Genomic DNA, 27244 nt, shown 5'->3' with positions numbered 1-27244 from the left:
AGAACTGATAATACGTAAAGCCTCGGGAAAACATAGGGCCTCTATGATTTTAAAGATTTTCTCAGAGGTAGATAATTGAAACCAGCATTTTAACATTAAATAAAGCATACATTAGTTAACAGAATGCAATAATTGCATGTAAAGCTGGTTACACTGGAAAACATAAGTATGGTAATGTGGTGACCTAATGGTATTTCTATCCTGACCTAAAGTGTAGCTGTTTAACTGCTTGCACTGTAACTGTCACGAGTCTTTATATAGATTTTTATTTTACTAGTTTGATTATTTTCGATGGAAAAAACAGAAACACGATTCTGAAGATCTTAAGCAATGTGGAATATATTTATGAATCTCTGGGTGTCTCTGTGGAATTTAAGGTCAGGCTTGGGGGTGGAGGAGCAGCATTAACTAAGGACTGAAATGTGTGAGGACAGAATACATCCCATCTCTCTTTTTCCTAGTGACTGTGCTGCATATTGTCTTTCTCATTCTGTCCAATCCAACACTTTTCACGCAGTCTAAGGTTTTACAACCTGCAAATCATGGCAGTAATCTACCCTGACTTTTATGTCTTTGCATTATATCCATCCAGTGTTGACAACAGTGGTGATTAATTTCTGGAAGGATTAGGCACTGCTGGATTTTAAGCTGTGTATCATACGATGCTAAAGTTGCCTTTAGAACTTAATTTTGTAGGCACTGTGGGAGATTACCTAAATACAAAATGATTGAAAGCATTAGACATGATACATAATATTCATGTCTAAAAGAAAGCAGCAGCATTATTGAGGAATCCAATTCTTAAAAGATCATTAAGTTTTTAAAAATTTAAAGTGCGTTTATCCACAAGAAAAATTTTATTATTTAGTTATAAGGACCATCCTAATTATGTGGGAGCAACATATCATGGAATGGCATGCGATCCAAAGTTTGCTGCAGGAATTGCTCTGGTATGCATTTTATTCCCATCTCTCCAGTAACTATATCACAGTTTGAAATTTAGTATCCACTTCAAGGAACAGAAATACATATAGTTTATCTACCATTTTATTAAATTAATATTTTTATAGTGCTTTATTTTTAATTTTTTTGCAGTACACAGGTCTCTCACTGTTGTGACCTCTCCCATTGCGGAGCACAGGCTCCGGACGCGCAGGCTCAGCGGCCATGACTCACGGGCCCAGCCGCTCTGCAGCATGTGGGATCTTCCCGGACCGGGGCACGAACCCGTGTCCCCTGCATCGGCAGGCGGACTCTCAACCACTGCGCCACCAGGGAAGCCCTATAGTGCTTTATTTTTTACTTTAATCCTCAAATGTTATCATTTTTAAATGGCTTTTTATTGTGGTAAAATACATATCCCATAAAATTGACCATCTTAACAATTATAAGTGCACTGTGCAGTAGTGTTGTCTATTTACATTGTTGTGAAACAGATGTTTAGAACTTTCACCTTGCTTAAATGAAAGTCTGTACCCTTTGACCAACGAGGCCCCATATTCCACACCTCTACCCTCTGGCAACCACCATTCTACTGCCTGCTTCTGTGAGTATGATATTTTTAGATCCCACATATAAGGTGGATCATACAATATTTGTCTCTCTGTGTCTGGCTTATTTCTCTTAAAATAATACATCCAGGTTCATCCATATTTTTGAAATGGTGGGATTTCATTCTATGTATTGCTGAATAATATTTCATATTTATATACATATATATTTATATGAATTATATATATAAATCCTATCATAGTATACATTTATCCATATACAGAAACATTCTCTTTATGCATTCATATGTCAGTGACCACTTAGTCTGGTTCCGTATCTTGGCTATTATGAATAATGCTGCACTTTATATGGGAGATGGGAGTGCAGATATCCCTCTGAGATAGAGTTCAGTTACTTTGTACATTTACCCAGAAGTGGGTTTGCTGGATCATATGGTATTTCTGTTTTAACATTATGAGGAATCATTATACTGATGTCCATAGTGGTTGCACCATTTTATAATCCCACCAGCATTTCACAGAATCTATTTTATTCATTACATCCTCACTAACAGTTGTTTTGTTGTTGTTGTTAGCTATCGTAATAGGTATGAGGTGATATCACATTGTGGTTTTGACTGTATTTTTTTGTTTGTTTGTTTTGGTGGTATGCGGGCCTCTCCCATTGCAGAGCACAGGCTCTGGACGCGCAGGCTCAGCGGCCATGGCTCACGGGCCCAGCCGCTCTGCGGCACGTGGGATCCTCCTGCACCAGGGCACAAACCCGTGTCCCCTGCATCGGCAGGCAGACTCCCAATCACTGCGCCACCAGGGAAGCCCCTTGACTGTATTTTTATGATCACTAGTGATACTGAGCATCTATTCATATGCTTTTTGGTGTTTTGTATGTCATCTCTGGAGAAATATTTATTCAAGACCTTAGCCCATTTTTAAATTGGATTATTTGATTTTCTTGTTGTTGAGCTATAGGAGTTCCTTTTTTTTTTTGTAACTTTGCATTGCCTTCATCCAGTTCCCCCTCCTCTCAACCCCCGCTCCCAGTACCCACAAATCTAGTCTCTTTTGTATGAGTTTGTTTGTTTTGAATTATAATTGACCTACAACACTATGTTAGTTTCTTTAACACAACGTAGTAATTCGATATTTCTATACACTTCAAAATGATCACCACAATAACTCTAGAAATGACATGACAGCATACGAAGATATTACATAGTTATTGACTGTATTCCCCAAACTACATTTTGTGCCCGTGACTCATTTATTTTGCAGTTGGAAGTTGTATCTCTTAATCTATTTCACCCTTTTCTTTCCTTACCCAAACCCCTCCACTCTGGCTGCCACCTGTTTGTCCTCTGTATCTGTAACTCTGTTTCAGCAATTTTTTTAATAATAATTCTTTTCTTAAAAAATATTTACTTATTAGGTTGCACTGGGTCTTAGTTGCGGCAGGCAGGCTCCTTAGTTGTAGCCCCCGGGGTCCTTAGTTGCAGCTTGCCAGCTCCTTAGTTGCGGCACACAGGCTCCTTAGTTGTGGCATTCGAACTCTTAGTTGCAGCATGCATGTGATATCTAGTTCACTGACCAGAGATTGAACCGGGCCCCTTGCATTGGGAGCCCAGGGTCTTATCCACTGTGCCACCAGGGAAGTCCCTGTTTCTGCTTTGTTATGCTTTTTCATTTGTTTTTAGATTCCACATATAAGTTAAATTGTACAGTATTTGTGTTTCTCTGTCTGACATGTTATACTTACTATTATATGCTCTAGGTCCATCCATGTTGTCTCAAATGGCAAGATGTCCTTTATTATGGCTGTGTAGTATTCCAGTGTGTGTGTGTGTGTGTGTGTGTGTGTGTGTGTATACATATATTTATTCTTTATCCATTCTTTTATTGATGGACACTTAGGTTGCTTCCATACCTTGACTATCATAAATAATGCTGCAATGAACATAGGGGTGCATATATTTTTTCCTTTAGTGCTTTTGTTTTCTTATGGTGAATACCAAGGAGTGGAATTGTTGAATCATATGGTAATTTTATTTTTAATTTTTTGAGGAATCTCTGTACTGTTTTCCATAGTGGCAGCGTGAACTGACATTCCCACAAGGAGTGCACAAGAATTCCCTTTTCTCCACATCCTCAACAATAGTTGTGGGTTGTTTTTATTTGATAATGGCAGTTCTCTCACGTGTGAGATGATATCTCATTCCAGTTTTGATTTGCATTTCCCTGATGATTAGTGATGTTTAGGAATGTTTTCATGTGCCTGTTGGCCATATGTATGTCTTCTCTGGAAAAATGTCTATTCAGATCCTCTGCTCATATTTTAATTGGGTTGGCTTTTTCAGTGTTGAGTTGTGTGTGTTCTTTGTGTAATTTTAATATTAACCCCTAATCAGCTATATCATTTGCAATTATCTCCTCCCATTCAGTAGGTGTCCTGTTAGTTTGGTTAATAGTTTTCTTTACTCTGCAGAAGCTTTTTAAGTGTGATGTAGTCTAATTTGTTTATTTTTCCCTTTTGTTTTTCTTGTCAAAGGAGACAGATACAAAAAGTTACTAAGATGTCAAAGAGCTTATTGCCTGTGTGTTCTTCCAGAAGTTTTATGTTTTCAGGTGTTACATTCAAGTCTTTAAACTGTTTTGAATTTATTTTTGTGCAGGATGTAAGAGAGCAGTCCAGTTTGATTCATTTGCATGTAGCTGTCCAGTTTTCCCAACATTATTTCTTGAAGATGCTGTCTTTTCCCTATTATATATTCTTGCCTCCTTTACCAGAGATTAATTGCCCATATAATTGTGGGTTCATTTCTGAGCTCTCTATTCTATTCTATGCCAGTGAACTATGGGTCTGTTTTTGTCCCAGTACCATACTGTTTTGATTACTTTAGCTTTGTAGTAAAGTTTAAAATCAGGCAGTGTGGTACCTCTAACTTTCTTCTTTCTTAAGATTGTCTTGGCTATTCAGGCTCTTGTGTTTCCATAATCATTTTGGAATTGTTTACTCTGGTTCTGTAAAAAATGCCATTGGTATTTTGATAGGAATTGCAGTGAATCTGTACTGTCTTGTGCTATATGGTTATTTTAACAATATTCATTCTTCAAATCTTTAAATACAGTATATAATTTCATCTATTTGAGCTGTATTCAGTTTCTTTCATCAGTGTCACGGTTTTCCAAGGATAGGTCTTTTTTCTCCTTAGCTAGATTTATTCATAGATATTTTAATCTTTGTGATGTGATTGTAAATGGGATGTGTTTCTTAATTTCTCTTTCAGATAGTTTGTTGTTAGTTTATAGAAATGCAACATAGTTCTGTAAATTAATTTTTATCTGGCAACTTAAGCATGTTCATTGGTGACCTCTAGTAATTTTGGGGGTCTGTCTTCAGGATTCTGTCTATATAGTATCATGTCACCTGCAAACAGTGTGACCATTTTACTTCTTCCCTTCAAATATGGATTTTTAAATTTCTTTTTCTTGTCTGATTGCTGTGGCAAGGACTTTCAATACTATGTTGAGTAAACGTAGTAAGAGTGGGCATCCTTATCCCATTCCTGATCTTAAAGGAAATACTTCCAGATTTTCACAACTGAGCTGGGGGCATGTCATATGTGGCCTTTATTATGTTGCGGTATGGCCCCTGTATACCCACTTTGTGGTGAGTTTTTATCATAAATGGATGTTGAATTTTGTCAAAGGCTTTTTCTGCCTCTGTTGAGAGGATTGTATCATTTTTCTTTTTGAAATTTTTAAAGTGGTGTATCACATGGATTGATGTGTGGATACTGAACCATCCTTTCACCCCTGGGATAAATCCTACTTGATCATGGTGTATGATTTTTTTAATGCATTGTTGAATTCAGTTTGCTAATCTTTGATAATATAGGAGTTCTTATACTTTGAATATTAACCCCTTATCAGATGAATGATTGGCAAATATTTTCTTCCCTTCTGTAAATTGCCTTTACATTCTGTTGATTGTGCCTTTTGAAGAACAAAGGTTTAAGTTTGGCTTAGTCCTGTTTGTCTATTTCTGCCCCTGAGGTCAGTGATTTTTGCATCATATCCACAAAATATTCATCAAACCCAATATTGTGAAGTTTTTCCCCATGTTTTCCTCCAGGAGTTTCACAGTTTGCTGTCTTACATTTAGATCTTTATACCATTTTGAGTTAATTTTTGTATATGGTGTAATATAAGGGTCCTACTCTTTCTTTTGTATGTGGATACTTAATTTTCCCATCACCATTTCTTGAAGAGACAGTCTTTTCTCCATTGAGTATTCTTGTTGAAGAAACTGTCCTTTTCCCCATTTTGTGGTCTTGGCACCCTTGTCATAGGTCATTTGACCATATACATGATGTTTTATTTATAGGCTCTCTATTGTATTCAATTTATATATCTTTATGCCAATACCACACTCTTATGATTACTAGAGCTTTGTAATATGTTTTAAAATCAGGAAATCTGAGTCTTCCAACTTTATTCTTCTTTTTCACAAAATTTATGTATATTCATGTCCCTTGAGATTCCATACGAATTTTGAGATTATTTGTTTCTATTCTTGCCCCCCAAATGCTATTGGGATTGTGGTAGGGATTTCATTGAATCTACAGATTGCTTTGGGTGGTAATGACATCTTAACAATGTTAAGCCTTTCAGTCCATGATCGTGGAATGTCTTTCCACTTATTTGTGTCTTCTGTACTTACTTTCAGCCATGTTTTGCAGTGTCTATGTGCAAGTATTTCATCTCATTAGATAGGTTCAATCCTAAGTGTTTTGCTCTTTTTAATGTTATTGTAACTGAAATCATTTTGTTATATTTTTTCAGATTGTTCATTATTAATGTATAGAAACAATCAATTGTTCTGATTTTGTATCCTGCAACTTTGCTGAATTCATTTATTAGTTCTCAGTTTCTTTTATGTGGAATATTTGTGGATTTCTACATATGGGACCATATCATCTGCAAATGGAAATAATTTTACTTTCTTCTTTCCAAGATAGAAGCCTTTCATTTATTTTATTGCTTAATTGCTCTGGTTTGATCTTCCTATACTAGATTAAACAGATGTGGCAAGAGTGAGTACCCTACCTTGCTCATAATATTAGAAGAAAAACATTCAGGATTTCACCATTGAGTGTAATGTTAGTTATGTTCTTTTCTCCATGCTCTGTGTTATGTGGAAGTTGTTTTTTTTTGTTTTGTTTTGTTTTTGTTTTCTTTTTTTTAAATTAATTAATTTATTTATTTATTTTTGGCTGCATTGGGTCTTTGTTGCTGCACGCAGGCTTCTCTAGTTGCAGCGAGCAGGGGTTACACTTCATTGCAGTTTGCGGGCTTCTCGTTGCAGTGGCTTCTTTTGTTGTGGAGTACGGGCTCTAGGTGCATGGGCTTCAGCAGTTGTGACACACAGGCTCAGTAGTTGTGGCTCATGGGCTCCAGAGCGCAGGCTCAGTAGTTGTGGCAAATGGACTTATTTGTTCCGTGGCATGTGAAATCTTCCCAGACCAGGGCTTGATTCTTAACCACTGTGCCACCAGGGAAGTCCCAAGGTTGTTTTCTTACATTCCTAGTTTGTTGAGGATTTTTAATCATAAAAAGGGTATTGATTGTGTATGCTTTTTTGTTTTTTATTTTAGTCATGTGAGCCTTATCTCTTATTTTCTCAGTTAATCTAGCTAAGCGTTTGCCAATTATGCTGATGTTTTCAAAGAATTAACTTTTTGTTACATTAATTTTTTTTCTCTTCTCTAATTCTATTTATCCCTGCTTTGAACTTTATTATTTCTTTCTTTCTGTCTGAGTTTCTATCTTTCTGAGTTCAGTTTGTTCCTATTTTTCTAGTTCTCTGATGTGTAAACTCATGTTTTTTCATTTGAGATATTTCTTCTTTTTTAATTTATTTGTTTACTGCCATAAACTTCCCTCTTAACAGAGCTTTTACTGGATCCCATAAGTTTGGATATATTGTATTTTCATTTTCTTTTTTCTCAGCATATTTTGTAACTTTGCTTTGTGATTTCTTCTTTGGAATCATTGGTGTTTAATGGTGTGTTGTTGGAGTCCCACAAATTTGCAGATTTTCAAGTTCTACTTTTCTTACTAATTTGTAGTTTCATTCCATCAGCATCAGAAAAATATGCTTTGTATAAATACAATATTTTAAAGTTGACAGACTTGTTCTGTAGCCTAACAAGTGGTCTACCTTAGAGACATTTCTGTGTGCACTTGAGAAGAACATGAGTTCTGCTGTTGTTGGATGGGATGTTCCACATGTCAGTTAAGACCAGTCAGTCTATCCTGTTGTCCATTATTTACATAATATCTTTTGTCAGATTGTTCTGTCCACTATTCAAAGTGAAGTATTAAAGTCTCTTATGTTGCTGTCCATTTAGCCTTTCAATTTGGTCAAGAGGTGCTTCGTATATTTAGTGCTGTAATGTTTGGTGCATAAATATTAAATGATGTATCTTCTTGGTGAAGTGACCCTTTTATCATTATGAAATGTTCTTCCTGGTCTCTTTTAACAGTCTTGAATTTAAAGTATTTTGTTTGATATTAGTATAGCCATGCCCAGCCCTCTTTTGGTTACTATTTGCATGGAATATCTTTTTCATCCATAACCTTTCAACCTGTGTGAGTCTTCAGATCTAAAGTGACATAGTTGAATCCTGTTTTTTAATCTATTTAGCCTATACATGTCTTTTAATTGAGGAGTTTAATTCATTTACATTTAAATTAATTACTAATAGGAAGAACTTTTGCCGTTTTGTTAATTTTTTTCTTTATATCCTGTAGCTTTTTGTCCCTTTCATCTTCTCTTTCTGCCTTACTTTGTGTTACATTGATTTTTTAAATTGTGAAATGCATTGGTTCCCTTGTCTTTCCTTTTGTGTATATTGTAGATATTTTGGTTATGGTTAGTTATGCAATTACTAAGAATATCTCAATTTTATAATTTTAAACTGAAAAACTGATAACAACTTCACTTCAATTACATACATATACTCTATTCCTTTACAGTTCTATCCTTCTCTTTATGTTATTGCATAGATATTAGTTCTGCCATTTAAATTCTGTACAGGAGTTAAAAGTGCATATGTGCACCAAAATTATGAAGATATAAGCTAGTATGTTTATCCATGTACTGACCTTCATTAGAGGATTTTATAATTTTCTTTTGGCCTTATGTTGCTATCGAGCATCCTTCCTTTTAACCTTGAAGACCACCCTTTCTCATTTCTTATACATCAGGTCAGTTGGTAATAAACCCCCACAGCTTTCCTGGAAAAGTCTTCATTATTTTTTGAAGGACAGTTTTACTGGATGCAGTATTGTTGATTGACAGATTCTTTCTTTCAGCACTTTGAATGTATTTTTCCCAATACCTCTGGGCTGTAATGTTTCAGCTAAGAAATCTGATAATAACTTTGAGACCTCCCTGATAACTGACAATTCATTTTCTCTTGTTGATTTCAAGATTTATCCCTTTGTCTTTGACTTATAGTGGTTTTATTACAATACGTTTCTCCGTAGGTCTCTTTTGATTTTCCTAGTTAGGGGTCATGGAGTTTCTTGAATCTGCATGTCCTCACATTTATAAAGTTTGTGTCAGTGATTTCCTCAAATAAGCCCTCTGTCCCTTTCTTTTCTCTCTTCTCTTTCTGAGGCACCCATAATGCATGTATCGCTCTATTTGTTAGAGTCCATAAGCTCGTCTCTTCTTCTACATTTTGTTTTTGGTTTTTGCTCCCATGAAAAAGTGATTTCAAATGACCTGTCTTCATTTCTGATTCTTCCTCTGCCTGACCAAGTCTACTTCTGAAGACCTCCAGTAAATGTTTGTTTATTGATTTTACTTTACCACAGAATTTCTTTTTATAATATTTTATATCTCCCTATTGATATTTATATCTGGAATTTTTCAGATATTTAGGGCTGGATAATCATGTAAAAATCAATTAATTTAATTGATCCTATCAATAAGCTAAAATGGAAAATATTTGATTATATCGATAGATGCAGAAAACACATTTGACAATTCCAACACAATTTATGATTAAACTCACCAAAGTGGCAATAGAAGCAACTTCCTCAACTTCAGAAAGACTGTCTACAAAAACAATACAGCTTACATCCAACTTAATGTTTAGAAATGAAATGCTTCCTACTAAGATTCGGAACAAGGCAAGAATGTAACCTACCATTCTTATTCAGCTTTGTACTTGCATGCAAAACTAATGATACCAAATATTGTGAGGATTTGGAGCAACCATTCATGTTGATGGGAATACAAAATGGTACAGCCACTGTGATAGACAATTTGGCAATTTATTATAAACTTCAATATTGCCTTACCATATGATCCAGCAGCTGTCCTCTATACCATTTACAAAAATTAGTTGGAAACTTACATCCACAGAATCCTCAGACATGATTATGTATAGCGACTTTATTTATAATTGCCAAAAATTGAAATCACACAAGATGTCTGTTAATCGGTGAATGGATAGAGAAACTGGAGTTAATCCATAAAACGGAATATTATTCAGTATTTTAAAAATTAGCCATCATGCAATTAAAAGATGTGGAGGAATTTTAAAAGTAAAGTGGTTAGTGAAAGAAGCCAATTTTAAAGGGCCACACACTGTATTATTCCAACTCTATGACATTCTGGAAAAGGCAAAACTATGGAGATAGTTAAAAACATCATTGATTACCAACCAGGGCTTTGTGTGTATCACTTATATCAGAAGTATCACTACTTCTGAAGTTTTAGTTTTTTAATACAAGTATTCTGCCTTTAGAAAAAAAATGTTTGATTTTCTCTCCTAAAACTATTTTGACATCAAAACTGATTGTCAGTTAAACCCTTAAGAATCTGTGTATTTTTCAGTGTTAACATTAAAAGTGACATAGTTACTGAAACAATGATTAATCTTCTTGAAATATTTTTTTAAGTTTATTAGAATTAAACCAGTAATGTGTCATGAAAACATATGATTCATCTTATTTTGTTATTTGTCAATGCCATTTGGGTTGAAAGTACTATTACTCAAAAAGAATAACAAAATTTAACTTTGTAAAATGCTCTTAAGAAAATCTTAAGATCTTTGGCATACTAGTTCATTAAATTAGTATTTGCATTCAGGTAATATGGCCACAATTACATGAAAAGACCAAGGGTTGAAAAAATAACTTAAGCAACCATTCTGTTTTTTATTTCTATTTAGTATCCAAAGATGATAACCTTAGAGGCATTTTCAGTTGTTTTGGCACAGTTGCTTGGAATTAACCTGGGATTAACATATAATAATGACATCTACAGTTGTTACTGTCCAGGAACTACATGCATAATGAATCCTGAAGCAATGTAAGATGTTATTTTTATCAAATCTTTGTCTTCTTTTGGGAGGTGTTTCTTACATTTCTTGATGAATAGTTTCTCTCAGTATAACTTGAATAAGAATATTTTTATTAAATACATACAAGTTATTTTAAAGCTTATTAAAGGGAATGAGTATTGGATATTGTAGAAAATGTGCTTCATAGTTCTATATTCAGTGCTATAGTATCGAGTCATTGATGATGACTTTGTGTGGAGTGCTAGAACCTTGAGGTGAAATTCATTCATTCTATCAAAAAAATTTTTAAGTATGTACTGTGTCACAAGTATTGTGTTTGTCATATAAATGATTAGCGAGATAGAAAAAAGCTATATACCTTATATTAGTCCATCAGGGCAGAAACTTAAACAGTTGAAATAAGAATAAACAAGATTTAAACAGCTTATGATAAGTGCCAGGAGGGAAATAAATAGGGAATACATGGGGAGGAGAAACTTTCTGATAAAGTGGTCTAGGACGTTTTCTATGAGGCAAAACTTATGTTAGGACCTGAAAGAGAAGAAATAAATCTAGTCATGTGAAGAACTTGTTGAAAACTTTTCAGGGAAAGCAAGTGAAGTGATACTTGGATAGCAAAAAATTTTAAGAGCTCAAAAGACTGGAAAAAAGGGCTTGGGGGAGGGATAAAACAAAGAAACAAAAGAAATGGCTGAAACTATAAGGAAGAATGTTAAAGGCATAGACATTTAAAAAAAAACAAAAAAGGAAAGTAAAATACAAAGAGGCTAAGGAACCATGAGTCAGAGGAAGAAGTTCAGGAGGTAATAGGAGATGTAGGAAAGAGCCTGAGCAAGCAATCATGATGTGGAAATTGGGATTTTATGATAAATTTTAAAAAACACATTTTAATTGATTTATGCAGTATGGATAATATAATATATTTTGTAACATGAATGTTAAATATATCAGAAAGAACAGCAATATAGTAATATTGTTACTGAATTAAGTCCTATAGACCCTAGGCTCTCTGCCTGGGCAGGGGAGAGTTCTTTTTTTGTTTTATTCAAGAAACAGAGTAACGAAACCGAAGCTGAGATCCATCGACATAGCACAAGCTCTCCTCAGTGGGCAAGGAATGGAGAAGCAGGATCTAAGTTCACAGATCAACTCCTCACCCATGTGGTGAGAGGGATTTACTTTTAAAGAGTAAGGACAAAGGCTGGAAGAGTGAGGCTGATGATGCGGGGGCATATGCTACAAGGGCAGAGGCAGGGCTGTTTTGAGGGAGTGGGGAGCCCCCTTTTATTAATCCTTTTTGTTCCTTAGTGGCCATTTATAGGCACTGGTAGGTGTGTCATTTAATAAACTAATATAGTAAAATCAGTGTATAATGAGACTCAGGGTCTGTTGGAGGTCAGATTCCTCGCCATCTTGGTCCCAGCTGGTTCCATCTGTTTTGTTTATTTGTAGCTTCCTTTCTTATCTCTGGACTCTTTGCCTTAAAGATTTATGTTAACTCCTGATAAATGTGCACGTTGGCAGGTTTTGAGCAGAGACCTGGAGCACTTTGGCAACAGTATTTGGTAAATAATGATTCTCATAATAATCTACAGCAGTTTCATAAGACTGAGAGGAAGAGAGATGTCAATAATTATTTATAGAGGTTCTGGTTCAAGATGGTGAGTTAGGAAGAACTTGAACTTCTGTCCACCCTCAGACAAGCCAACTCTATGGCTACGCATGGAACAATTTCCTCAGAAAAAAACAGAAAGCATGCTCAAGACACCTACACACACACACACACACACACACACACACACACACACACATACATACATACATACACACACACACACACACACACACACACATACATACATACATACATACAAAAGACACCTACACAGAGGGCAAACGACATCGAAGAGGGTAGGAAAGGCTAAGAACAAATCTCACCATAATTCCTACCCCCAGCAAGGTGACCCACAATTGGGACGGAACTCAAACCTAGAGATCCTCTCTGAGGGGTGAAAGATTTGAATGCTTATTGGACACCCTAACCGGTAAGACCTGCAACTGAGAGATGAACCCCCAAACATCTAGCTGTGAAAGACAATTGGACTTGCACATGTGAGCCAAATAAGGCTATAGTGAACCGAGAAAGAGATCTTAAAACTTTTGAACTCACTTGCCACCTCTGTGGCCTATTGAGAGGCACCCAGTCTTTATGCCAAAGAGGCTTATTTTCTCATATTAACGTGTTGGCTGGAAGGTCAGGCCTCTAACTGAACACACATCTAGAAGCCTGCTAAGGTACTCTCTGGGGATGGAGGCTGGTGGATGCCACCTTTGTGTTCTCCCTCTACCTCGCTACAGCCTGCTGGATTCTCCTGGAAAGGAGCTTGCACCGTCCCCTGGCACCCCAGTTTTTGCGGTTGCCACCCACAGGTTGCCACCTCTAGATCACTGGGCTCTGGCGGCCAGCTGGGTTTAAGCTCACAGTTCCCACAAAACTGTAAAACAGTGGAACAAGTTTTCTTAAACAGCTACGACCCCCAGGTAGCAGCGAGAGGCCACATCCTAGGAACCCAATCTTTCTGTGAAAGAGGCCTATTAGCTTATCTTCATAGCTGTGACCTAGGGGCAGGTTTCTAATGAAACCCATGTCTAAAGTCATACTGTAATCTTTTTCAGAGGTCTTGGAGGATGGGAACTATCTTCAAGGCCTCCATCTGCCATGTTCCAGAGAACCAGTATCTCCAGGAGGGGAGTTTGTACAGGCTTCTGCTGCTTTAGTTTCTGTGGCTGCTGCCCAGGAGACACCCCCTGATGGCCCGGCTCTGGTGCCCAGAGGGACTTGCGTTCCTGGGTCCCCTGGGACTGTAACAGTAACGATTGGAGAGGTAGTTCATGGCGAGCTGTCACGCCAGGGCACTGCACGGGTAGCAGACTGAAACACACCCCAGATTTTCTGTGAAAGTGGCCCATTTACTTGTCCAGGAGCGTCTGCCTCAGGGGCATGCTGACTGTTTGGCTCACATCTTGGGGCCAACGGTGATTCTCTCAACAAGCAGAGGCCAGTGGGCATAACTGTTCACCCTCCCCCTTCCTTGCTCCAGCTCCTCGGCGTCTCTCAGAAAGGACATTACAACCTTGTCTGGCACCCTGAATTTTGTTGCTGCTTCCAGGGAACATGTGTAGACCACCTGGCTCGGTGGCCAGCAGGACTTATGCTTATGGGTACCACAGGACGGTAACCCACAGAGAAAGTTTCAGCTGGTTGCCACCTGCATGGCACAGCAAACAGACCCTAGAACCAGAATTGCAGTCTTTCTGTGAAAGAAGTCTTTTAGCTTACCTTCATAACTGCTGCATGAGAATCAGGTTTCTAGTTAAACACAAATCCAACAACTGACTGTGATCCTTTCCAGAGACTGCAGAGGGCGAGTGCTATCACTGGACTCTCTATCTGCTGTACCCTAGAGTACCAGTATCTTCCATAGAGGAGCTTCTACAGGTGCCTGGTGCACTATTTTTTGTGGCTGCTGCCTTGGAGTCACCTGTTGATCATGTAGCCCTAGTGGCAGGGGAGCTTGTGTTCCTGGGTTTCATGGACCTTTAACAAACAGGCAGTTCTTGATAGCAAAAGACCCTGAATAGCCATAGCAATCTTGAGAAAGAAGAACAAAGTTGGAGACATCATATACCTGATTCCAGGGCTACGACAGACAAAAGCAAACAAGCCTGGAACATTTGTGTCAGAGTATAAGGAGGTGTTCAAAGAATTATGGAGATTTGTCACAGGAACACAAAGCAGTTTGAAAGGGGCTCCCCATAGGCAAATCTGGGACAATTTGAAAGTCATTTGTAATGTTTGTAATGGATTATAACCCACTGAGTGTAATAGGAAGATATGATTCCATATTCATGTAAATACATGAATGAATTGAAAATGTGATTAGAAATGAGATTTTACATAAAACTTCTCTTCAAATAATTATTAAGTGATAAGAAAGGAAAGAAATGTTAGAGTGAAGACTGGCAGACACACCTTAATCAACTGATCAAAGTGACTTTTACCAAAAATATAACAAGTTGAAATCATGTGCTGTCTGTTAGGATGCAATGGAGCAGACAGAGTCAGCAACACTTCTGTGATGAGGTTGCCAAGATGCATAACCTCAGTCTAACTATGGGGAAACATTTCATAAACCCAAATTGAGGGACATTTTACCAAATAATCAGCCTGTAATTATAAAACGTTTCACTGTCATGAAATTCAACAAAAATTGTAATCAACTAAGCTAAGGAGACATGAGAACTAAATGCAGTGGTTGATTTTGAACGGGATCCTTTTGCTATAAAGTGCCAATACTGTGATGAAGGGGAAATTTGAATGTGATGTGAGGATTAGGTTTCAGCACCGTATCATTATTTCCTGATACTGAAGGTGTGATTTCAGAGAATTCATTACTATGTAAGAGTTATACATTAAAATATTTAGAGTAATCAGGATCTCCCGTTGGCAACTTACTCAACCATTTCAGGAAACAAAATTTGGTTTTCGTACTTTTGTATCATTTCTCTAATCTCATAGAGACTGTTACAAATTTAAACAAAAGCCCATTAAACAGTGCACTTAGAAATATAAAAATATCAAAATAAAAAGAATCTAGGGTTTATACATTCTATATACTCAGTGTTGAGATATTTTAATTAATTAATTTTGTTACCAAAGTACAAATAATTCTGACTTTTAATTAACACAGTCCACCATTGTTTATTCCTTCATTTTTCCATATTATTCCTAGTATGTTTCATTTTCTTAAGTAGAGGATGCTAAGGTTACATGATTTAGAATATATTTAGAATATATTAAATATATTTAGCACACAAATAGCTCTGTTTAAGTATGTCTTACTATTTACTATTTTCATTATTATTGACAACACCATCATAATTATAATAATAATTATAATTTAATAATTATAATAATATAATATAATTATATTAATAATGTATATTGATTATTATATTATATTAATATATAATATTATTATATATTACAATATATTAGATATTATTAATATATATTAATAATATAATAATAATTATAATAATAATTATGATGGTGGTGTCAATAATAATGAAAATAGTAAATAGTAAGACATACTTAAACAGAGCTTTTTGTGTGCCAAGCGCTGTTTTGTTTAATATATTCTAAATCATGTAACCTTAACATCCTCTACTTATTAGATGTCTGTTATATTGAATTATAATAGAAACGAACTTATTCTTGCATTACTAATTGTATTAAAAATAAAGCAGTCTCCCGTTTTGGCTATTCTCTAAGTGAAGTAGTACAGAATTCATAGTACGTTATTGAAGGAGTATTACTTTGATACTGATTTTATTCCTTTTAACTGAGGAATATAATTTAATTTCAGACGTTCCTGTGGTGTAAAGTTTTTCAGCAGTTGCAGCGTGGATGAATTCAAACATACAGCTTCACAGCCTGAATTTGAATGTCTTCAGAATCGAACAGTTTCAAAAGTGGTTCCACAAGGAAGAGTTTCAGTTTGTGGCAATGGAGTTTTGGAACCGCCAGAGCAATGTGACTGTGGTGGGCCAGAGGTTGGTGAGAAACATTAATAGCTTATCTAAAGATTTGTTTCTGTAGTCTTATAAATATAGTTGTGATATAAGTGAGAGGACTTTTTTTTTTAATGTTGCACCGTTTTATCAAATAGCTAAGATGGGGAGATACAAGGCATGTGATAACTGGCTCGTCCTGAATTTGAAACATTTGAAGAATTTAAGTTTGGGGTAAGTGCAGTGTGGTTAAAGAAGTAGATTTTCCTTGTTGTGTAAACATTACCCACCTTTCTGTATCATAAACATCAGTTCCAACAGTAGTATAATTATCACCTAAATCATCCCTGAATTCCTCCAAAGTGCCTGAACTGGATCACTGAGTTATTAAATGTATGCTGTTGTTCGCCTCCTCGTCTCCTACTTCCGGGTCTTGAGCCTCATTTATTTTAGCTTCGTTTCGCAGAGTTGGGTTAATCACAATCCTTGTTTGTTGTTATATTTAGCTTTTTGCTCTTTGCCTTCTTGTTTTTCATTTGTGCTTGGTAAGACAGCTAATCATTGCATTTTGTTGTTGTTGCCTTCATATACTCGTGCGGTGATTATTTTAATGTTTCATATTTGCTTGCTGAGATGTAAGCTCTAATTGTTAGGAGCTAAAATCTGTATAATCTGATTGCATTATAATTTTTAAGTGAATGACTCAAATCTTCTGTATATTTTTACTAATTTTGTTTGCCTGAACTCTCAGCACTCGAGAAATAATATTGATATCTCCAACTATACAGTTGGATTTGCCTAATTCTCATTATCATTTACTCAATTCATATTTTATATATTTTGTATTTCTTTTGTATGGTGTAAATTTATTTACAATTGTTGCACCTTCCTAGAAATTTAATACTTTACCTTCAAATACTGAATCTCTTTATTTCTAATGTTGATTTCTGTTTTAATGTCTATTTGGTCTGGTATATATCTGTATATCTGTATACATATTTTATGTCTATATCTATGCACACACTAGCTTCCTTAAATCAGTATTTCCCTGATATTTCTCTATTCTCATTTAGGTTTTCTTTACTATTAAGTTCAGTATTTACCTTAGGTTTTAATTTATTATTCAGTCTGTCCTTGATTTATAAGATTAACTCAAATATTATTGTGATTAATACTTTTACATATTTTTAAATTAACTAAAGTCCATAGTTTATTCAGATTTCCTTTGTTTTTACCTAATGGCATTTTTCTGTCCCAGGATCTTTTCCAGGATACCTCATTACATTTAATTTTCTTATGCTCCTCTAGATTGCATATTTTTATAATTTTAGTTGTCTCAAAATTTTTATATTTTCTATATTCAATTTGCCACATTTGTTCTTAACTGAATTTTTGTTGAATCTGTTTATTTTGTTTTCCTTTCTTCCAGTATTTCTTTTAGTGATTTAGTCTATATGTACTGTTTATTTTCCTTTAGTGATTATCTTTGTATTTTTACCATAGATGTTTAATGGTAAACATCTATCTGGGCCACCTTCTTCCCAGATCACAGTGTTTACAACCCAATTAACTTTCTTGTAAAATACTCTTGTAAAATATTTCATTTCTTTACATTAGAAAGTACTATGAAGAATTTATTCAGAAAATAGTTGCTTTATTTTACCTTCCATTCCTTTTTTTTTTTTTTTTTTTTTCTTTTGCGGTACGCGGGCCTCTCACCGTTGCGGCCTCTCCCGTTACGGAGCACAGGCTCCGGACGCGCAGGCCCAGCGGCCATGGCTCACGGGCCCAGCCGCTCCGCGGCACGTGGGATCCTCCCAGACCGGGGCATGAACCCATGTCCCCTGCATCGGCAGGCGGACTCCCAACCACTGCGCCACGAGGGAAGCCCTCCATTCCTTTTTATCAGTGTTTTTGTATGTCGAAGTTTCTTTCAGAAATAATCTCCCATTTAATTATAATTTTCTTTAAAATATATTTTAGTACAGTTCTCTCTATAGTAAACTCCGCCCACTTTTGTTTAGCAGTAAATATTTATACCATTCCATTATTTCACTGTGATATATAACATATATGAAATATATACAGGAAATATGGATGAAGAGTGTAATACATAGATACTTAACAAGCACCTGAATACTTTGCACTAAGGTCAAAACAATCCTTACCTCTGCCAAAGAATTTCTTTGTGTGTCCACTCTCAATATGCCTCCTTTTCCCAATCATCATTTAGAATTTAAAGGTATCATTTCAGTACTTTCTTGTCATCATAGTTTTAGTTTTACCTCCTATTTTCCCATCTTTATACAATATAGTTTGATTAACTGTGTTCTACTATTATATAATTGGCAATCATATGATTTGTGTCATTTGTAACTTGGTCTTTCACCCAGTATTGTACTTGGAACATCCATCAACTTTTGAATGTAGCTATATTCCAATTGTTTTCATTGCTTTTAGTATTGAGTTTATGAAAATTTCAGTTTATTTATGCATTATTTGTGAAATGAAAACTTAAGTTTATTTCAATTTATGACTGTAAAGACTCATTTATTTATGAATTTTCTTGCACATGTTTCCTGCTGCACATGTGCCTGCATTTCACTAGGGTGTATGTGTACCGACAAGTGAATGTGCTGTGTCATGAGGTATACATGTATATATAACTTTGAGGATATCTTACTTACTTTGGGTTTTCCTATGGTTGAATGGTCTTTTCATGTCTTTTACACATTTGTCTGTCATTTCATTCGCATTCACTTGTATGAATTATCAGGAATTTATCACCAATATGCTGGAAGGCTAGGATGTATGCTGATTCTTCAGTAAACTAAGTTTTTTCGGCATGAGACAAGTCTTACAGAGAGGACCTTCAGTGACCTAGTAGTTTAGGTAAAGGAGTAGGTGGGCTATTTCTGTTTCTTATGGGTGTACAGCTTCCTGTTTGTGGACTTTACCAGTGTCAGAGGCCAATCTGTTTATAGTGGAACTTTCCCGGGAAAAGTTCTTCACTGAACCATGGGATAAAGTTCATTAGTTCCAAATTCCAGGAGCCAGTGGATATCAGGAAATTTAGGGCCATTGGATGAAATCAGCTGTGTAAGTGATCAGAGATGCCTGCGGTTACAGGGGGTCCTAATCAGTTGCAGTGCCCAGTGGCCGGGGGTTTTTTTCCCTTTTATCCTGGACAGCTTTCAATGATTCTTCTGGCTGAGCTCCACCTACCCCCATTGAAATGTAACTGCTTGTTTTGTAAGTCAGTATAGATGGATTATTTGGATTGTAGAGTCTGTCTTTAGTCATATATGCTTAAATAGCATGGGATGCAAATTTTCTCAGTTGCAGACCATTCTAAAAGTGTTATGATTTTGACAGAATACCTATACATTCAATAATATTTCACACTGGTATAATAATATTTCAGATTTGGTATAATCCTGAGATGACATATTATTGTGGGGAGGAGAGTAAAGCGGTGCTCTAAGTCTTGCCTAATGAAATTGAAATGAACTTCGTCAGCTTCCCAGAATGGAAGTTTTTACTGCTAGTGAAAAGTACTAGCAGTATCCAGTGCTACATGCTAAAGACCAGTAGTGGCAAAAATTATTTTAATTATTGTTGATTTGCTAATCACTCTGGGAACAATGGTTTCCACTTCCGTTTAAACCTCAGTACTTTAATATAAGACTCTAATTACCTGTGACTTCCTCTAGCCAGACAGTACTTTTTTTTTCTCGTTTGCAACATTTTACAACCTTGAAACGCTTTAGGAGTATAGGCAGTTCTTAGTTTATCACCAACATACATCACGTCTGAGACCTGAGAACAAATTTATCCAATGATAAAGACTAACAAAAGAACAAAAATATATAAAAGGCGTAAAACAAATTAATGGCCAGGGTAGTTCATTGTTTAATAAGCTCAGACATACACATTTGCAGAAAATGTAACTGGCTCTAAAGTTACTTGTAGCTGCTTGTGCGTGATGTGGACCATAGAACGTCCATGGCCTGCCCCAGCTAATCGCACAGTACTGAGTATCCTTGGCTTTCAAGGTGGCACCCTTGTCTGACTAGATGTGTAAATATCATCCATTTAGGAGTACTTGATTAGTATGATTCATGTCTGCTGTGCAGAGGAATTGCTGTGTCATATCTGGAAAGGTGTCTATTGCAGTCAATGTCAAACAATACCCTCGAGAGGAGATTAGGGGCTAACATGCTGTATTTGTGAGGACTGGCCATGTCCATTGCCCTGGACTGTGTGCCCTGGATTTCCTTTTCTCACTTGACTGTAACTGGTAGAAAAGACACATTTGCCTGTCTTCCTCGGTCCCAAGTGCTGGAAACACTAGGTCTTGTTTTGGAGCCCAGTCTTGGATTATAAGTGGATTGCAAGTGTCTCGGAACACATAGATGTGTTATAAATTGTTTTCAGTATCTAAACTTGCAAGCTGATTTTGATCTTTTGGGTCTAGTGAGATACTGAAGAAAGATTTTACTATAATTTCCACCACCACACACCAAGTGCCTTCGGTCTGTAACTGCATCATACCTGGAACTGCCATTGCTATTGGAGCCACTGCCATGTTTACCTTTTTTACTGGCCAGGCAGGGCTGTTAAAAGATGACAGATTTTCTTGAGTATCCCTGCATATGCTGTCTCCTTGATCAAGACAGTGATCTTCTGACCAGCTCCCTTTCCCCTTCCTATTCCTTTCTCCCCCTCTCCTTACCACTGTATCTTGTGCTGCTTCACAATAACAATCTAGATAGGCCAGGATAGCTATGTGGCTTCTAGTCATATACTTATCCCTACTTCCACTGTCTTAATCGTAGCATTTCCACATTGAGAGCGTCCCTTAAAATCAAGAGAACTGTTACATTTTTGTAGAATATCTATCCCCATCATCTATTCAGCATAAATCTATTATTTATGACTGTTTGGGTATGTGTTAGCCCTAAAGAACCCACCAGAAATGTATGTGATTTGAGAGCATTTCCAAATCTAGTAAGAATATTCTTTCAATCTCACCCCTGGGGACTTCCTGGTACTATAATGGCCTGTGCTCAGGATAGATGAAAGGCTTGACAACTTGGTTACCATCACTTCTCCAATCCATCTTGACCAGTGTATATGGCTTTCATTTCATGTGGATGAAACCCTTTATTCTTATCCTGTTTATTGTTGAAGGAGGTAAGATCTGTGTACAGAGTGGGTACCAAACATTTGGGGTGAATGCCAATCAAATGGTATCATGTCAGACAGGATAGTCTGCCAATAGTAAATACATGGTGTCCAGGAATAATTCCTGCTCACAGCCCAAACCTTAGGGTACCATGGCTATTCTGTAGCCCAGTAGTGAGAGAGACTTTCTCCGAAGGGCAGACAAACAATTTCCGCATTAGATTCTCTCTGGCCTAATATCCATGTCTACGTGAACATAGGACTCAGACTTGAACCATTGATTTTTCTCTCCCTTGGCCTGCAGGAAATTACATTTAGCTTTTGCCAAGGTGTCCATTCTGGGTAGTTTATTGCCCAGTTCCTAAATAGTTTTTCAAAGATTATTCCTGCGATACAAGAGTACGTTCAGTTGTCTCTGATAGCCTGCTTGCACTGTGTGGATGAACTGATTAATCTGATTTGGGTCGCTATTTCATCATCTGGGCACTCTCAAGTCTTCATTTAAAATCCAAGATGGAGTCACAGTGGACCTAAGGGAAGAGGTAGCTTGCCCCACTGGATTTCAAGGGTGTGTATTGGAAAATGAGAATTCATCTTGGATAGGCCACTGTTTTATTATAGCTGTAAAGACTGTTAAAAGAAACAGGGTCATCCCTGGTGGCACAGCGGTTGAGAATCTGCCTGCCAATGCAGGGGACACGGGCTCGAGCCCTGGTCTGGGAAGATCCCACATGCCGCGGAGCAACTGGGCCTGTGAGCCACAACTACTGAGCCTGCGCGTCTGGAGCCTGTGCTCCGCAACAAGAGAGACCATGACAGTGAGAGGCCCGCACACCGCGATGAAGAGTGGCCCCCACTTGCCGCAACTAGAGAAAGCCCTCGCACAGAAACGAGGACCCAACACAGCAAAAATAAATAAATAAATAAATAAATTAAAAACAAACAAAAACGAAAACAAGACACCAGGCCCCAAATGGAGTCCCTTATGCTAAACCTCACATCACCAAACTGAGAGATTTACCTTAACTACACTTTTGGCTCTTCCAGAAATGTAATCTTAAACCAGTCAATCAGGAATCATCTGGCCAGCACTAGTTAGGTAATCTGCCTGATAGACCCCTGCCATCCCCTAAAGGAAAGTAACTTTGCAATAATCAGCCCACCTTTTTGCCAGTATAACTTCCTTGTTCCCACTCCCTTCTGCCTATAAAAGTCTTCCATATTTTACAGCTCTTAAGCGTTTCTTTTTTTTTTTTTTTTTTTTTTTTTTACTTTTTCTTTCTTTTCTGGCCATGCCGTTTGGCATGCAGGATCTTAGTCCCCTGACCAGGGATCAAACCCATGCCCCCTGCAGTGGAAGTACAGGGTCTTAACCACTGGACCACCAGGGAAGTCCCGTGGAGCTTCTTTCTAACTGTTAAATTGGATGCTGCCCATTTTGAATCAGTTTTTGCTCAAATAAACTCTTAAAAGTTTTAATATGCCTCAGGTTATCTTTTAACAAGACCTACGGCAGTAAGCCCCGATAGGTCTTTACATTCTCTTTCTCCACATCCATGTCATTAGACAGTGTGTTCATTGACCAGTGGTGCTTAGAGCATGAGGTTGGTTCTGAAAGTGACTGTGTGACTTTGAAGCCTTCATATCCAGCAAAACTTACATCGATCCATAATATGCTATTTGGATGAGACTTTATGACTTCATCAGGCTTTTGCCTAAGCACATCTCTAATTTCTTTCTTTTCTTACTCATTGTAAGAACATATCTCAGTAAATTTTGGAGTGACTAAACTGGTCTTGATCACCAGGACTTTTCTATCTATAGTTATGGCCACCAGCAGAAGGGAAATAGTTTTTATTTTCTTGAAAGTATAGGTGGGTGAACAGCAAGCCCAATAAACTTTGTTTCGTGTCGCGAGACCATCACTTCCCACCGATGGAACCTTTCAGGAGTCTCAACAACAGTGGTCAAAAACCATTTGCCCTCACTGTCACTGAAGACTTTACTGAACAAGTCTGCTTCTGCATACCATACCTGGCCAGATGATCCATGCGACCTATCTGCCTTTATATCCACAAAGGCATTGTGACCTTGTCTTTTCTTGTCTGCACAGAGACTCATGATGTGTCTAGGTGGCCTTCATTATACTTATTTATATTTTCTTTCTGACTTGCTGAGTTTTTGAATTTGAGTGATGCTATACCTGATTAAATGTGGAAAATATGTAGAACGTTTACATTACCACAGACAGTTTTCCCTTACCTCATCCAAGCCAATCCCATAAATATCTAAACTTCTAATTTCTGTCACAACACATTCATTGTACTATTAAGTTTATAACAAGGTGTCAAAATGCTTTCCAAAATGGTTGTAATATTGTGCATTCCATCCATCTATGTATAACAGTGGCGGTTGTTCTGAATCCTTACCACTTTTGTTACTGCCAGTCTTTTTCATTTTAGTCATTTCAGTTTGTGCTGGTATCTCATTGCAGTTTTAGTTTGTATTTTCCTGATGACTAATTATATGGGACAGTATTTCATGTGATTATTGGGCATTCATATGTTTCCTTTTTAAAATGTCTGTTCAACTATTTTACAAAGTTTAATTGGGTTGTTTGTCTTTTTATTATATACTTACAGGAATTCTTAATATAAACTATACACAAGCCTTTGCCAGGTTCTCTCCCAGTATGTGGCTTAGCTTTGTGTTTTCTTAATGACATCTTTCAAAGAGTCAAAGTTTTTAATTTGATGAAGTCCAGTTTATAATTTTCTTCTTTGATATATTATGCTACTTGTAGCCTATCTATCCTAAAGTTGTGAAGCTTCCTTGTAAATGTTCTTCTAGAAGTCTACAAATTTTAGTTTTTATGTGTATGATCCATTTTGAGTAATTTGTAGCACTTTGCAAGTTAAGGATCAAGGTATATTTTTCTCAAGGTATTCAATTGTTGAAGAGACTGTCCTTCCCCCATTGAATTACCTTGGTACATTTACTGAAAAACCATTCATGACATACTTTGTGTTCCAATAATCTACGTATCTATCCAGTACCAGGTCTCCTTATCCTAATGCACAAAATCAGGTAAAATGTATCTTCATGTTTAGTTTCTTCTTTCTCAAGATAGATTTGGCTATTTTAGGTCTTTATATTTCTATGTAAAATTTTAAATCAACTTTTCTATTTCTACCCACCCCCTAAAAAAAAAAACTCTTGAAATTTTTTAAAAAATCTAAAGATGAATTTATGGAGAATTGAATAGTATACATAATGTGATTTTCAAACCATGAACAAGGTATATTGTTCCATTTATTTAGGTGTCTGTAATTACTTAAATTTAACCCTAAGTAGTTCATGTTTTTTAATATTATTGTAAATTGCATATTTTTTTTAAAAAAATTCAATTTTCAGTGCATTTTGCAAGTATATAGAAATAAAATTAAATAATGAAAGTTGTTGATTCCTCCTGTAGTCAGCTTAGCATTACTTTGAATGACTGGTTTATATTTTGGAAAATACCTGCAAAATGCCTAAGTCAAAATTATCAAATAACCAATAAATATCTGAAAAAGAGTATGCTCATGGTGTTTATTCCAGAAATAGAGAAATGTTTCAGTATTTTTCAACATATATCATTAAAGTAACAGATAAAAATGACAAGATATTAAATATTGAAGAAACATTTGATAAAATGTTTGGACAGCTAGGAGTAAAAGAATGTTCTTTGATTTCTCAAATTTCTCAATGATAAACCACAGTTACCTATGTTACAAAGTCCTCGCTTCCAGTCCCATGATGGAATTCCATTTTTAAACTACATGTCATAAAAGGCCAATTTCTAAGCCTGGTATTTAGTCTAGGTTTCCATTATACATTGAGTATTGTCCAGATATGTTTTGCACTGTAGTAGGCTTTCTCTTTGATTCTAGGTGTTAGAGACTTCCCTTTCACGTCATTGATTTTTGTTTTATTTTCCCCAATGTTAATGTTTACTATGTGTTTAATCTTCCATCTTCACTAAATTCTCTTGATAGTTTTCATTAAAATATTTATATTGTGAAGCATAACACATTCTTCTTAATAATGAAACATGAAAATTAAAAAAGAAAGAATATCATCTGATTCCTGTAAATATTACAAGGTGTTATATAGTAATAGAATTTGGGATATACTTTAATAATATGCAGTTGATGTAATTGAAGACATTATATTTAATTTTATATAGGACATTATATGAGTATCCAGGTATAATAAAATATCAGGAATAAATTATTATTCTATAAACACAACTGATAATTTAATTTTTGGGGAAAAGATACATTATTATAGTTACTTTTACAATATACTATTCAAAATATTTAATGTCAAATAAAAATACATATACACACATATATGTATATATATAACAAAACTTTTACACACACACTGTACCTTCACATATTTACTGGGGTTAGGGTGGAGGAAAGTTTTATACATAAACTTTTAGAACAAATCCCAAAGAAAGTTGGCAGTTGTCAGATTTCACAATATCATAATAACAAAAAAATTTTTTTAAAAACTGCCAAAATAGAAATAAATTGTCATGACAAATTGTAAAACACTGTAAAGTATATTAGTGGCTAGGAGTTAACATCATTAATATAAAAGTGCTTACAAATAAAGGAAATAAACAGAAGATTACTTCAACAAAAAGTATGCATAAAAGTATAAATCAGATTGTGCAGATATGTAAAATGTTCAGCACATTAATAATAAAACTAATAAAATTGAAACAGATATAAACACTTAGTAATTTGTGCCTATACACTTTACTTATTTTATTATTTTTTATTTTTTTAAATTTTTATTTCGATAGGCCAAGAAGAATCTTTTTTTTTTTCTTTACATCTTTATTGGAGTATAATTGCTTTACAATGGTGTGTTAGTTTCTGCTTTATAACAAAGTGAATCAGTTATACATACACATATGTTCCCATATCTCTTCCCTCTTGTGTCTCCCTCCCTCCCACCCCTCTAGGCGGTCACAAAGCACCAAGCTGATCTCCCTGTGCTATGTGGCTGCTTCCCACTAGCTGTCTATTTTACGTTTGGTAGTGTAGTAGTGTATATATGTTCCATGCCACTCTCTCACTTTGTCACAGCTTTACTTATTTTAAAATATTATCAGTCTTGTTTAACATCACTCTTACACTGAATAGATAACTATATAGAAGGAAGGAAATAGTGTATATTATGAAGAGCCTTTAATATTTTTAAATTCTTTGACCTAATAACTTCTAGAATCAATCTTTCATATACAATCTTAGATCTAAAAAAATGACAAAAAATTTCTTTGAAATGTCATTTACAACATAATATGCTGTTGTAATTTAGAAACCTCTATTTTGTCACGTCCAAAAATTATTGTATATTCACAGAATGATATCTTGAAGAGACTTGATAAGATGGGTAACTACTTATGATGTAGTCAGTGAAAAAAAATCTCAAAATTTACAATTCCTATATTTATGAACACAAAGATTGAAATAAATTGCATTACATTTTTAACAGTTCAAATTCTTGAGCATGGAATTGTGAATAATTTCATTGCCA

The 27244-nt window shown here is 35.8% G+C and overlaps 1 protein-coding gene across 1 annotated transcript in view; it reads left to right on the top strand.

Annotated features, from left to right (window-relative positions):
- Window positions 1–27244, top strand: part of LOC113628960 (A disintegrin and metallopeptidase domain 3-like) — a 101897-nt gene that overhangs the window by 45791 nt on the left and 28862 nt on the right. Inside the window, exons 10-12 of the mRNA XM_027123018.1 lie at window positions 869–950; window positions 10757–10896; window positions 16318–16504. Of these exons, the coding sequence (XP_026978819.1) occupies window positions 869–950; window positions 10757–10896; window positions 16318–16504 (409 nt within the window). The remainder of the gene's footprint in view (window positions 1–868; window positions 951–10756; window positions 10897–16317; window positions 16505–27244) is intronic.

Source organism: Aethalodelphis obliquidens, unplaced genomic scaffold (assembly GCF_003676395.1).
Source record: "Aethalodelphis obliquidens isolate GAN/ISIS:26980383/991018 unplaced genomic scaffold, ASM367639v1 scaffold25, whole genome shotgun sequence".
In the NCBI taxonomy this organism is placed as follows: domain Eukaryota; kingdom Metazoa; phylum Chordata; class Mammalia; order Artiodactyla; family Delphinidae; genus Aethalodelphis; species Aethalodelphis obliquidens.
This window is presented reverse-complemented; position numbering and strand designations above follow the sequence as displayed.